The 13,624-nt window shown below is 51.5% G+C and overlaps 1 protein-coding gene across 1 annotated transcript; it reads left to right on the top strand.

Annotated features, from left to right (window-relative positions):
• Nucleotides 1-820: 820 nt before the first annotated feature.
• Nucleotides 821-9,575, top strand: HECTD3 (HECT domain E3 ubiquitin protein ligase 3). Its single transcript, XM_027613835.2, has 21 exons — nt 821-1,310; nt 1,493-1,653; nt 1,907-1,999; nt 2,079-2,214; nt 2,453-2,568; nt 2,655-2,768; nt 2,916-2,998; nt 3,439-3,604; nt 3,832-3,913; nt 4,633-4,815; nt 4,967-5,019; nt 5,198-5,262; nt 5,422-5,525; nt 5,780-5,899; nt 6,014-6,103; nt 7,077-7,283; nt 7,560-7,689; nt 7,776-7,850; nt 7,991-8,072; nt 8,215-8,286; nt 8,475-9,575. Exons 1-21 carry the CDS (start codon nt 942-944, stop codon nt 8,557-8,559), a joined length of 2,586 nt encoding a protein of 861 aa, XP_027469636.1. The 5' UTR covers nt 821-941; the 3' UTR covers nt 8,560-9,575.
• The last annotated feature ends 4,049 nt before the right edge of the window (nt 9,576-13,624 follow it).

The following is a 13,624-nucleotide window of genomic DNA, read 5'->3' as shown; positions in this document are numbered from 1 at the left end:
GAGTTATTGCTTAAAGAGAAAGCCTTTCTGCTTGGAATGATGCAAAGTTTTGGGAATAGGTAATTGTACTCTTAAGATGGTTAACAACAAATTTACACTTATTTTACCCCAATTTTTAAAAATATATCAAAAACCATTGTACACTTTAAATGGGTGACTTAGATGGAATATGAATTATGTATCAATAAAACTTTTTTAAAGCTGTTTGCAGGGGAGGGCGGGAGACAAAATTTCCTTTTCCTCCATGATTATACTTCACTAACAGCTCCTGTCCATTTTTTTGCCTCCATCCTAGCCAGCCACCTTGGACCTTTCTTCCCACATTGGACCTTTCCTCTCATATGGTTCAGAATTACTGGGAGAAACTGGATAATGACCACCAGTGTCCTAGAATTAGGAGTAACCACCAGGATTAACCCCGAATGACTCAAGATTCCTGTCAGTGGTAGGGCTGAGGAGGGGATTATTCTCCCCCCAAACATTTTAGCAACACTGCCCCTAGGATGAGGAGCTGAGAGGATGTCTATTAGATTTTTAAAGATTCTTCTGGTTGGAGTATGACTCGTGGGGGTGGGAAGGCAAAAAACAGGCCAGAGAACCAGAAAAATGTCTGTTGCAATGATCCAGGCTAGATAGAATGGTGGTTCAATGAGGGTATAAAATGGTGGCAGCAATGAGGATGGACAGGGAGAGATGGATCAGGTAAAGACAACTGAACTTGGCTCTGGTTGGCTCAGCGCGAGGCACATTGGTTTGTAATAAGTTGAAGTATCCGAGTACACAGGGTAATACGGCGGGCGCGCGGGGTGCCCTTAGTCCAGAACTTACGGCGAAGGCTGGCCGAAGGCGGGGCAGAGCGTGGTGGGAAGCTTGGTCAGTCTTCGCGGCGGCGGCTCCCGGAGCCAAACCGCCGCCCCTGGGCTTTCCTTTGCCACTTCACCATGGCAGGCCCAGGGCCGGGCGCGGCTCTAGAGTCCCCGCGGCAGTTGCTGGGCCGCGTGCGCTTCCTGGCAGAGGCAGCGCAGAGCCTCCGCGCCGGACGGCCGCTGCCGGCGGCGCTGGCCTTCGTGCCACGCGAGGTGCTCTACAAGCTTTACAAGGACCCGGCGGGTCCGTCGCGCGTGTTGCTGCCGGTGTGGGAGGCGGAGGGCCTGGGGCTGCGTGTGGGAGCCGCGGGCTCCGCGCCTGGTACCGGCTCCGGGCCCCTCCGCGCTGCCCGGGATAGCATTGAGCTTCGGCGCGGCGCCTGCGTGCGTACTACCGGCGAGGAGCTGTGCAACGGCCACGGGCTCTGGGTGAAGCTAACCAAGGTACTCCCTGGCCTGCCCTGGGCCCCGCAGAAGACTCCCGGCGCCAGGGAAGCCCCAGGCTGTTCCCTTCCCATCCCCAATCTTGAGCTAGCATTGAGTTCCGTGTCCTTTGCCTTGGGCCGGGCAGGGCGGGCAGCTGGGCAGTTCCCTGACGGCGGTGCCCGCCTTGCGCGTCTCGGCAGGAGCAGCTGGCAGAACACCTGGGCGACTGCGGGCTCAACGAAGGCTGGCTGCTGGTGTGCCGACCGGCGGAGGGCGGGGCCCGCCTCGTACCCATCGACACTCCAGACCACCTCCAGCGGCAGCAGCAGCTCTTCGGCGTGGACTACCGACCGGTGCTCAGGTCCTGCAATTGAAGGGGCGAGGCTTGCTGCCGGTTGGTTTGGCCCGGAAGGGTTGGAAACTAGGCGGGCACAGGCCGGGAGGTGGGATATGGAGAGAAGGCAGGGTTAAAGGCAGGAAGGGGCGGGACCTGAATGGGGCTGGGGTGGAGCTTCTGGAGGCACAGTCTGGTGGAGATTGAGCTCTGGATAAAGCTCTCTGGGGGTGTCCCGCTGCCCACTGATGTCTCCCCATCCCCTACTCTGTGCCCACAGATGGGAACAGGTGGTGGACTTGACATACTCTCATCGCCTTGGATCAAGGCCCCAGCCAGCCGAGGCATACACGGAAGCTGTACAAAGATTACTGTGAGTGAGCTGGGGTGGGATAGGGAGAAAGAATCTCCAGGTCTGGGCCTGACCTAATTAGGGACTTGGGGTTGCGTAGCTATGTGCCCCCGACGTGGACCTACGAGTGCGACGAGGACCTGATCCACTTCTTGTACGACCACCTGGGCAAGGAGGATGAGAACCTGGGTAGCGTGAAGCAGTATGTGGAGAGCATAGACGTTTCCTCCTACACGGTGGGTGCTGGGACTCCTCCCACCCCAAGCAAGATGTCACTTCTTGCTAGATCCAGAACCCTCACCTTTAGGCCAGGGCCAAGCCTAAATCCCCACAGGCCAGACTCAGTCCAGCACCCCATTTTGGAAGTCCTGTAGGAATCCCTAGACACTTCCCCCATGCCAGCTGTGCTTTTAACCCAGCTCCGTGTGCAGGGAGTGAGGTAAACACTATCTCCACCTCTCTGCCCCTCCCCAGGAGGAGTTCAATGTGTCCTGCCTGACAGACAGCAATGCAGACACCTACTGGGAGAGTGATGGGTCCCAGTGCCAGCACTGGGTACGGCTTACCATGAAAAAGGGCACCATTGTCAAGTGAGTGGGCTCTGAGGTAGGACAGAGTGGGTGGGCCCCATGCCTGTAAGTGTACAGAGATCCGTGTGCATACTCTGACCACCCAGGAAGCTGCTACTCACAGTGGATACCACAGATGACAACTTTATGCCAAAGCGAGTAGTGATCTATGGAGGCGAAGGAGACAACCTGAAGAAGCTGAGTGACGTGAGCATTGATGAGTGAGTTAACAAGCTGGTCTGGGAGGGGAAATGAGGCATGATCCTAGCAATGGGGCCTGGCCCCACTTGGAAGTATAAGGTCAGGTGAGAGCCCAGCAATCCCTGAAGGCAAGGGATATTCAAAGTGCCTCACATCCATCTCCTCAGGACCCTGATCGGGGATGTATGTGTCCTGGAGGACATGACCGTTCACCTTCCAGTCATTGAGATCCGCATCGTCGAGTGCCGAGGTAGGGCTTCGGGCGATAAGGGGGGAAAGGGAATCCCAGTGTATAGATAGTGGCTAGCTGGTAGTGAGTATGGAGAAGAAATGGGCTTGGAGTTGGGATGCGGGTGATAGCTGAACTAAGTCCAAGATGTGAAGCTTTGGACCTGAGCCAGGTAGGAGGCACCAGGTATAGGCCTGCCTTAAAGCCGTAGAAGTGGTTGGGCTCATCTGAAGAGGAAATGAGTTGGGATCCTCAGGCATTCCAATATTAGAGGGATGGATGGAGGAACCGGCAAAGAATATGATAATCAGAGTCAGATGAGTAGAAGGGCATCTCAAAGGTCCCAGGTTTCTAGGGGCTAAAGGTAACAAAAGCCTGAGCATTCAGGAGCCATTCTCAGGTCTGAGGGCCGAGGAGGCAGCTAGTACCCTAAGTAACCTCTCTCTGACTTCTTCCCCCAGATGATGGGATTGATGTGCGTCTTCGAGGGATCAAGATCAAGTCATCTAGACAGCGGGAACTAGGGTTGAATGCAGACCTGTTCCAGCCGACCAGTCTGGTGCGATATCCACGTCTGGAAGGCACTGACCCTGAAGTCCTGTACCGCAGAGCTGTTCTCCTGCAGAGGTGGCTGTGGTCCTGTGCCTGCCCAGCCCTTCCTTCTCCCAATCCTGAACCCTCTTTATCTGTATGAAGGAGGTTCCCCAGGCCCTATACTGTAAGCTGTTCCACTTCAAGAGTGTCAGAGCAGATCCTGGGTCCTGCCTTCTCCCGTCCTCGTGTGTTGGGGAGTGAGGGGGTCTTAAATCCATTCCACCCTCTTTAGTTGCATTATCTTTACCCACTCACCCCAGATTCATAAAGATCCTAGACAGTGTCCTGCACCACCTGGTACCTGCCTGGGACCACACACTGGGCACCTTCAGTGAGATTAAGGTGAGCTTGCCCCCCCCCCCCGCCAGTATTGGTGTCAGCAGTGGGCTCCTCCTTCTGCTCATGCAAGTGTTCTCTTTTCTACATAGTTCTTAAAACCTACTCTAGGCCTGGACCTTTGCTGGGCTCTAGGAACGTAGGAAGAAAGCCAGACACAAATAGTTAAAATGTAGTGTTTGGGATGCCATTCTCCCAGATAGTATGTGAAATATATAAGAGCTGGGGGAGGAGAAGTATCAGCGTAGACAGGGGACGCTGCGAGAAAGGTACTTGCTGGGAGTTGTTAGCTGCTGAGGATAACCGGAGAGCAGCGCGCAGGTAGGTGTGTGTATGACTTGGGGATGAGGCTGGGTAGGCAAACAGTGGGCCCTGATAGCAGAGGGCACCATGAGCCAGGCTGTGAAGGAGGTCAGTGGAGGAGGTCAGTCCTAGGTCTGACCTAGCACACTATCACTGTGAAGGAGGTCAGTCCTAGGTCACTGGAGCCATCGGAAAGGTTTTAAGTAGGTAATGACAAAGTTTGATTTTTTTGTTTCAGAAAGCTTCCCCTGGTGGTTGGACTAAGGAAGAAACTGGAAACAAGGAAGGGGGAGTGCGGTGGGGGGGATGGGCTAGGCATGGGCTGGAATTATGGAATTGGGTCCAGGCATAGAGGAAGGTTCCAGAGCCTGGACAGACACTGACTGCCTGCCAGTCTTGCTCTGTCCGCCTCTCTTCACCAGCAAGTGAAGCAGTTCCTGCTGCTGTCACGCCAGAGGCCAGGCCTGGTGGCCCAGTGCCTGCGTGACTCCGAGAGCAGCAAGCCCAGCTTCATGCCACGCCTGTACATCAACCGGCGCCTCGCCATGGAGCATCGTGCCTGCCCCTTAAGGGACCCTGCCTGCAAGAATGCAGTCTTCACCCAGGTCTGGACCACCTGGGGTCGATCGAAGGGAGAATCAGTAAAGGGTCTGGGGACTGGGCCATGAGGGACCTAAGTAAGGTCTTTGGGCCACAGTGGGGCAAGATCTTGACACAGACTTTCCTACAACTCCCTTCCATTTCCCCTGCCCCCAGGTTTATGAAGGCCTCAAGCCCTCCGACAAGTATGAAAAGCCTTTGGACTACAGGTATGGCATGAGGGTGAGGGACTTGTGCTGGGCCCACGTAAACTATACATCCCCGCACACTGCCTCTGGAACCCCTCACCATTACCCCTGTGGCCCCTACTCCTGGCTGGGGTCTGGGCTGGTGAAATGTCCTGAACCCTGACCCAGCATGGTAACAAAGATCCACCCCATCTTACAGGTGGCCCATGCGCTATGACCAGTGGTGGGAGTGTAAATTCATTGCAGAAGGCATCATTGACCAAGGTGAGGCCCTGAGGAAGGATAATGAGGGTCCTGCCCTATTTAGAGTGGTAGAGGCTTCTGGGGTCACAGCTAACCAAGATAGAGGACCTGTTTATTACCTCTTTATGGGGGCTGGGGCTCTTGAGTGCCCCAGCTGAGGGCATCTGTCTGTCATTTCAGGGGGTGGTTTTCGGGATAGCCTGGCAGACATGTCAGAAGAGTTGTGCCCTAGCTCAGCAGACACCCCTGTGCCTCTGCCCTTCTTTGTGCGCACAGCCAACCAGGTAATCTCCTATCCCTACTTCTCAAGTTGTTTCTGCTGCTCTTCTCTGCAAACCTCCCAGGTGCTGACCTAGAGAGGGGGCAGAGGAGGGACCAAGTTCCCTGGGGCAGCCTCTGGGCAGACAGGGAAGGAGGAGCAGTCAGAGGGATCATTCAGGGCCTCCGGTGGAAGGTGTGCAGGCAAGTCTTTGGAGAGTCTGGGGCAACAAACTAGGGTCTATTCCACGCCATGCTAACAGCTCTGTCTTGGGAGCAGGGCAATGGCACTGGTGAGGCGCGGGACATGTACGTGCCCAACCCCTCCTGCCGAGACTTTGCCAAATACGAGTGGATCGGACAGCTGATGGGGGCTGCCCTTCGGGGTAAGGAATTCCTGGTGAGTAGCCTAATAATCTCCACCTCCATCAGATCAGCCCGGGCCCTAGAAGGAAGAAGGGCCAGCTAAACCTGGGCAGCCCAAGATGAGAATACAGTAGTATTTGTCCCATAGGTCCTGGCTCTGCCTGGTTTCGTGTGGAAGCAGCTCTCTGGTGAGGAGGTGAGCTGGAGCAAGGACTTCCCAGCTGTGGACTCCGTGCTGGTAAGTAGGGCCTGGACCCGGCGTTTCCTCTGCACAGCCCCTGAAAGTCACTGTTCCCCAAGGGTGTCCTGAACCTTCTCTAACCTCACACATGCTCCTTTGCCAATTCCTTCTATTCCCGTGGTTTCAACTCCTGTCTTTATTCTGGTGATCCCCAAATCCTTACCTCTAACTCCAGCCTCTTTCCTAAGCCTGGACCCATATATGCATCTGCCTGCTGGACATCTGCCCCAGGATGGCACCTCAGGCTCAGCACAGTCTTCATCACCTCCCCATTCTACTGCCCTCTAGGGCTGTCTCAGAATGGCACCACTGCCCACCCCTCCCCTATGCCAAGGCCCTCAGTGCCATCCTTCACTCCTCCTCCTCCCCCACCTCCTACTCTCTGTCACATCTCCCTCTGGAAACTGTCCACTTCTTCAATCTTCCTGGTTCAGGCCACCTTCCTTTCTGACACTACCACTGACTACAAAGCTGGGGTTCCTATCTCCGTTCTTACCCAAGTGATCTCCAGCAGCCAGAGTAATTCATTTCCTTCCCCTTGTTTAAACCCTTCAGTGGCTCTGCCCTGGGCTTAGGGTAAAATGCAGAACCTGACAAAGCCTTATATGATCTCTGTATCTCTGGCCACTTGGCTCCAGCCAAACAGATTACACAGGTCTCTTGCTCTTTCTACTTGTTCTCAAGGTGTTCTCTGTCCTGACTTCCTTGTGGCCCAGCAAACTCACAGGCATCATTTGGGTCTCAGCTTAGATGCCATTTCTTCCAGGATACCTTCCCTGGCAGCCAAGGCTGGCAAGGTGTTGTCTTGATGCTCTCACAGGCCTTGTTCCGACCCCTCACTGCCCTCATCGCCCACATGGGGACTGCCTTGTCTAGCTGTCTCTCCCGCTTCCCTGTCAGCATCTTGAGAGAAAACAAGGACAGTCTTCACAATGAAAGGCCAACCTCCTTGCCTCTCTCCAACCCCCAGGTGAAGCTCTTGGAAGTGATGGAAGGCATGGACAAGGAGACATTTGAGTTCAAATTTGGGAAGGAGCTAACATTCACCACTGTACTGAGTGATCAGCAAGTAGTAGAGTTGATCCCTGGGGGTGCAGGCATCGTGGTGGGATACGAGGACCGTTCCCGTTTCATCCAACTGGTGCAGAAGACCCGGCTCGAAGAGAGCAAGGAGCAGGTACTACCCAGAGGCTGGCAGAACAGAGAGTTTTGCACAGCTCCTAATAGGCAGAGCCCAGCCTGATAGGCCACCAGTACCCGATCACAAGAACTCTGGCCCCACCGTTCCTCTGCTCCACAGTCCTACTTCTCAGTGGGGTTCAGAGATGGCCCCCAGTGCTGAACAAAGATCATGTCCCCCATTATCTCTGTGAGTGGAGGCCAAGTACCCCACCACACACTGACTCGGGAGCTGTAACTCCTTTCCTAGCCAGGCCTTTCCCTCCCTCCCCAGCTGGCAGCCATGCAGGCAGGTCTGCTGAAGGTGGTGCCGCAGGCTGTGCTGGACTTGCTGACCTGGCAGGAACTGGAAAAGAAGGTGTGCGGGGACCCAGAGGTCACTGTGGACGCTCTGCGCAAGCTCAGTGAGTGTGGGGCAGGGAAGTGCAGGGCTGGGGGCTTAAGGACTAGGTAGGTTGGGACCTAAGAATGAATCTGCCCGCATCCCCAGCCCGGTTTGAGGACTTTGAGCCATCAGACACTCGGGTGCAGTATTTCTGGGAAGCACTGAACAACTTCACCAACGGTGAGTGGAAGAGGGGAGAGTGATGCCTGGGCTCGGATTCCACTTGTGGGATACCGAGGCAGGGCAGAAGTTGTGGACACCCCCCACCCCCCCTACCCACCCCCCTGTCAGCGCAGACCCTGATTTCCTTCTCTGTCCAGAGGATCGGAGCCGCTTCCTGCGCTTTGTCACTGGCCGCAGCCGGCTACCAGCACGGATCTACATCTACCCAGACAAACTGGGGTGAGTGGGGCCATAGCCGGGCGGGGCTTGCTTGCCAAAGGGGCTGTGGCTGGCTCTGCCTTCTCCCCGCACACTCACATGTCAGACCCCTACCCTTTGTCCCTACAATTCTTCCTAATCTGTGGCCCGTCCATGCCCCCAGCTACGAAACCACAGACGCACTGCCAGAGTCTTCCACTTGTTCCAGCACCCTCTTCCTACCGCACTACGCCAGGTGGGTCTCCTAGGCTGGAGCCTAGAGAGTGGGGAGTGGGGGAAGGAGCGGCATCCTAGGATGGAGGAGGACTTCGAGTACTGAAGTGCACGAACTGGAGTCCCCTTGCCCCTAGCCCGTGTGCACTGGCCCTGGTGGTGATGGAAGGCCTCTGCACCTGGCGCTGACCACATCCCTGTCTCCCTCAGTGCCAAGGTGTGCGAGGAGAAGCTCCGCTATGCCGCATACAACTGCGTGGCCATTGACACCGACATGAGCCCTTGGGAAGAGTGAGGCGGCGCCAGGGGGCAGCCTCGGGCCAGCGGGACTGGGCCTGCACAGGTCCCACTAGGAGGCGCACAGGGTAAAGACACAGTCCCTGGACCTGTTGGGGTCTGCGTGCTCCTGACCTGAGCTGGCTCTCTCCGAAAGACAGTACACCCCTGTATCTGGTTGGAGTGGGGGCGGTTGACTGACCCTGGTGGCCCAGCCCCGCAGACCCACAAGCCCTATGCATGCTCGGGCTTGCTTCCCGAGTTATTTAGCCTCTGTGAGAGGGAATCTTCCCACAAGCCCAGCGCAAGCTGCCAGGCCTGAGCTACTTGAAGGGGGCCTTCTAGCTCCCCACCCCATGGACTTTACTTCAGGGTTTGGTTGCTTTTTGTTTTTTGGGGGGTTTGGGGGGTGTTTTGTTTTGTTTTGTTTTGTTTTTTCGGCTCCTCCTTTTTTCTCCTTGTTTTTCTCTGGCTTCAGCCTGGATTCAAAGCTAAAACCTCTGGAGGGTAGTGGAGGCTCCTCCCCAGACAAGGCATCAGGGATAGATAGAGAGTAATGGCCATCCTCTTTGGTCACCTGCCCCAAGAATGAAGCAGCAGCTGAGCACCTTCTCCCTCACATACTTATCTTTTCCTCCTCTCCCTCCATACCCAAAATGTGAGCTCTGCCCTTCCTCCAACCCAGTCTTAACTGACAAAGTGCCACCACCTTCCCTGGCTCAGAACCTACATCTACTCAACATTAAATCTTTACTACCACCACCATCACACCATATTCAACCCTTATGCATCACCTCCAGGCTGATTCCCCATCTGCTGTGTCATCCCCAAGACGGTGCAAGGTTAAGGCCAGTTATGTCCTTTCTGAAGTCTTCAGTAGCTCCCTTTCACCCAATCAAAGCCTAGACTTTAAACCTGCTCCTAAGTCTTAACGCAGGTCCCTGCCCTAGTCCTCCCTCCCTTAAGGGCCTCCATGACACTCCATCAAAGAAGGTCTTACACATGGGAAAGTTTAATAAATGGATGTATTCATTCCTTCAGAATGTGTTTATTGGGCTACTGGGGAATGGCAGGGAAGGTTCTTCTAGGACTTTAGGGACCTGGGCTGGAAGCCAGGGAGATTGTGTGTCAAGTGGGAGTGGTGGGTCTTCACAGTGACAGGCATTAAATCTGAAGCTGAGCAGGGAAATAAGGGTGCTACTATGGGGAGAGGTGGTTCACGGAGCCTGGCCTGGCATCTTCTGGGATGGGTGTGGTGATTTAGAGGATGGGAGCCCACCTTCAGGAACCAGGTGGGCGGAAGAACTTGACATCGTAAAAGACAAAGCCTTGAGATGGCTGATAAACCAGCCAGGTCAAACTGTTGACAAAAGAGGCAGCGGCATATCTCCCCATCCACACCCGACACGGCCTCTAGTTACCACACAGCTAAGAAGCTGTCTTTAAGACCAAGTACCAGGTGAGAGATCTCCTGCACATAGAGACCAGCCCCCCCCCTCCCCCAGCGGAAGAAGTCAGTGTCAAACACAGTCTCAAGGGAAGTGGCATTCTCCCAACACTACTCCACGCTGCCCTCTAGGGCGAGTCCTGCTGCTACCCTGGCTGGGAAACGCCAGGCCTTGGCCTTGAGCCCCGCCCCCTGGGGCTGCATGTAACCCTATCTCCCCATAACTCTTGAGTCTGACACCCCAGCTGAGCCTCCCAGGCAGCCCTCATCTTGTGGCTCCCCAATGCCTGTGCCTTGGGGGGGGTCCATGGGAGATATACCTTCCTCTTCCAGCAACCTCTTCTTGCCCAGGGAGCTGGAAGGGTAGGAGCCCCAGAAGCCACCACTCCCATCAGCTCTGTTCTTCCCAGCAAGCTCCCCCTCTCTCTTGTGAATCCTGCCCCCTCAGAGATGTCATTCCCCTTCTGTTCTCAGGGAAGAGCGTGGCCAGCATACACCTGCTAGAGGTAGTCTGTTTCTGTGTCTGGTACTGGCCACTGAAGTCTTTGGTCCCTCTTTTACCAAATTGGGCTCACACTGCATGTTTTGTAGCTTGCTTTTCATCCATTCATTCAGTAAATGCATCAACACCTATGTCAGGCACTATACTAGGTACAGTGGGGAAAATATTGGCTAAACAGGTAATTTTTGCTCTCTTGAAATTTAAACTCTAATGGGAGAGGAAGCAGTATATTAAACAAATAATTGCATAAACAACATTTAATAGCCTTTATGTAAGAGCTCCAAAGAAGAAGCGAAAGGTATCAGAAGACAGAGCAGGGTGATACTAACCAGTGGGGCTCAGTGGAATGCTGAATCAGGGAGAATAACTGGGCACAAAGTCCAGCCAAGAAGCACATTGAGTCCTACCAGAATGTAAAGGGAAGAGAGAAGAGACTCCAGCTTCAGAGGCTTGTTTTAGGATTTTACACTGACCAGTCATGAGGGTCAAGCAAGGGAGTGACATGATAGATTTGCCTTTGGCATCTGTGTAGAGAATGAGTTGAGAAGGGGAGCCTGGAAGCAGGAAATAATCCAAGCAGGAAATGATGGTCACTGGGACAAGGGAGATACTCACTGTATTATTTATATTGGCTGCATTTTATTACATTTTAAGAAGTTTTCATCACTTCTACTCATTTAAAACCCTCTGCTGGGGCACCTGGCTGGCTCAGTCTGTAGAGAATGCAGCTCTTGATCTCAGGGTCACGAGTTCAAGCCCCATGTTGGGCACAGAGCTTAGTTTAAAAAAAAAAGCCACCTCTATAAATGGACATTAAGGTTGTCTACAAATTTTTTATATTGAAAACTATGAATAATACAATAAACATCCTCATGCATATATCCTTTCATACCTATTTAATTATTTCCTTAGAATAACATCCTAAACTCACCATCAAACTGCCAAATTGCCAGCATGTATCAATTTTACTCCCTTTAGTGTCTACTTCCTAAACTCTGACCACCCTTGGGCATTAACACTTAAAAATATTTTTTGGTAATATGCTGAAAAATGGTGATTGTTATTTTAATTTGCACCGCTTTGATTATTTACTGAGCAACTGTTTTTCTTCTTTATGAACTGCCCTTTTTGTGTTTTTGTTTATTGGTTTTATTACACTTTTCTTATTGATTTATAACAATCTCTGCACAGTACTAAAGTAATAAGCACAGCAGGGCACTGCGCTAACTGCTGTCCATCTATTATTTTATCTTCTTAACAACTCTATGAAGTAAATACTCTTATTGTCCCCATTTCCAGATGAGAAACCTAGAGCAAAAATGAATTAAGTAACTTGCCCAGTGTCACACAAGTAGTAAATAATGAAGCTAGGGTTTGGATGGTGGTCTGCCAGTGCCAAAGCCTGCTGTCTTGGTAACTAAGGTACTAAAAATCCTGTAGATGAATGCCTTTGTCATGTCGGGTGTTGCAATTTGGTTTTACCAGTCTGTACTTTGCCATTTAATTTCATGTATGTTCTTTCCTAATGTACAAAATTTTAAATTTTTTATGAATTCAAAATCCTTGTGGAAGATTGGATATATACCATGAGAAGACAACGTAGTATACTTGTTAAGGGCACATTCTGTAGCGTTAGCGTACCCATGTTCATATCCTGGTTTTTCCACATACTAGCTGTTGCCCATGGCCAAGCTTCCTCGGCTTCCTTTTCTGAAGCACCTACCCTTTTACTGTTGATTTGAAATGCTATCTTTTCACATACTTATCATAATTTTCTGCTAAATTTTTATATGTAAGAAATCCTCAAAAAGGGGCGCCTGGGTGGCTCAGTCGGTGAAGTCTGCTTTCGGCTCAGGTCATGATCCCATGAGCCCTGCATCGGGCTCTGATGGGGGGGGGGGGCATCTGCTTCTCCCTCTCCCTGTGCCCCTCCCCTCCACTTGTGCTCTCTCTCACTCTCTCTCTCTCAAATAAATAAAATCTTTTTTTAAAAAAATCCCCCAAAAAATTAAATTAAAAAAAAAGAAATCTTCACTTTTCACAGTACTGCCAAAATGTAAAACTGACACTGCACGTTGAGACCAAGCAGAAATCTTAATAGTCAATGGGAGAAAATACCATTGTTCTGTGACCTTTAAAATTTTTTGTCAAAGCATCAGAAACTTTCTGTCAGTTATAAATGTACAGGGAAATGAAAACATGGTAAGACTAATATTTATTTAGTACATTGCAATCTCAAGCATTCAGAGAAATTGAAAATTAAATTGTTTTCTTTGCAGAAAAACTTATCAGAAATAGTTTGAACAATGCTTCCCTCTTTTTTCTTTTTCCTTTTTTTAAGATTGTATGTATGTATTATGTATTTATTTAGAGCTCAAGCAGGGGGAGGGGAAGAGGGAGCAAGAATCTCAAGCAGACTCCATGCTCAGTGCAGAGCCAGAGGCGGGGCTCGACCTGGGACTCAATGGGGGTCTTGGTCCCTCGACCCTGAGATGATGACCTCAGCCGAAATCAAGCATTGAACACTTAACCAACTGAGCCAGCCAGGCATCCGCCTCCTTTTTCTTATAATATGGAATAAGTATCTTCACTATGCCTTGATGAATTGTCATACTCCTTTTTACTTCCAACATTCTATTCTTTTTAGGTACAATCTCATGAAATATCTCTAATAATTCCATGAATGCAAAGTGTTTTTTTTGCTGGCATCATGTTCCTCTGGGACATTTTCATCCCTTTTGTCACAGCCACTTTCCTCCTTTTGTAGATGAAGTAGCCTTCACTAAATTCCTCTGGCTGAGGATCTGTACTCTGTCATGATGGCAGTGTTAACATTCCCATAATCAGCTATTTCTTCTATAACTCCATTTATGTTCAATTTGAATTTCACTTTCAGCCTTCTCACTTTTCATTTCTTTGCTGCACTTTCATTTTGTTGGCCAATTCTGTTATCTTTTTTTTTTAATATCATGTGGGCTTATCACTGGGAGACAAGGAAGCAACACAACTATATTCTTGCTGTGTGTGTATGAACCGAATACACAATGCACAGGGTACTAATTACCAACATACCGAAAGAAGTGACATGATTGTTTCACTGCTCATGATGCACATTCAAAAAAAGTTGATTCTGAC

The sequence above is a fragment of the Zalophus californianus genome, chromosome 4 (genome assembly GCF_009762305.2).
Source record: "Zalophus californianus isolate mZalCal1 chromosome 4, mZalCal1.pri.v2, whole genome shotgun sequence".
In the NCBI taxonomy this organism is placed as follows: domain Eukaryota; kingdom Metazoa; phylum Chordata; class Mammalia; order Carnivora; family Otariidae; genus Zalophus; species Zalophus californianus.
This window is presented reverse-complemented; position numbering and strand designations above follow the sequence as displayed.

Coding starts and splice junctions, on each gene's coding strand:
- HECTD3 (XM_027613835.2), top strand. CDS start 942: ATGGCAGGCCCAGGGCCGGGCGCGGCTCTAGAGTCCCCGCGGCAGTTG. Junction 2,769..2,915: donor AGTGACGTGAGCATTGATGA/GTGAGTTAACAA, acceptor CCATCTCCTCAG/GACCCTGATCGGGGATGTAT. Junction 7,284..7,559: donor TCGAAGAGAGCAAGGAGCAG/GTACTACCCAGA, acceptor CTCCCTCCCCAG/CTGGCAGCCATGCAGGCAGG.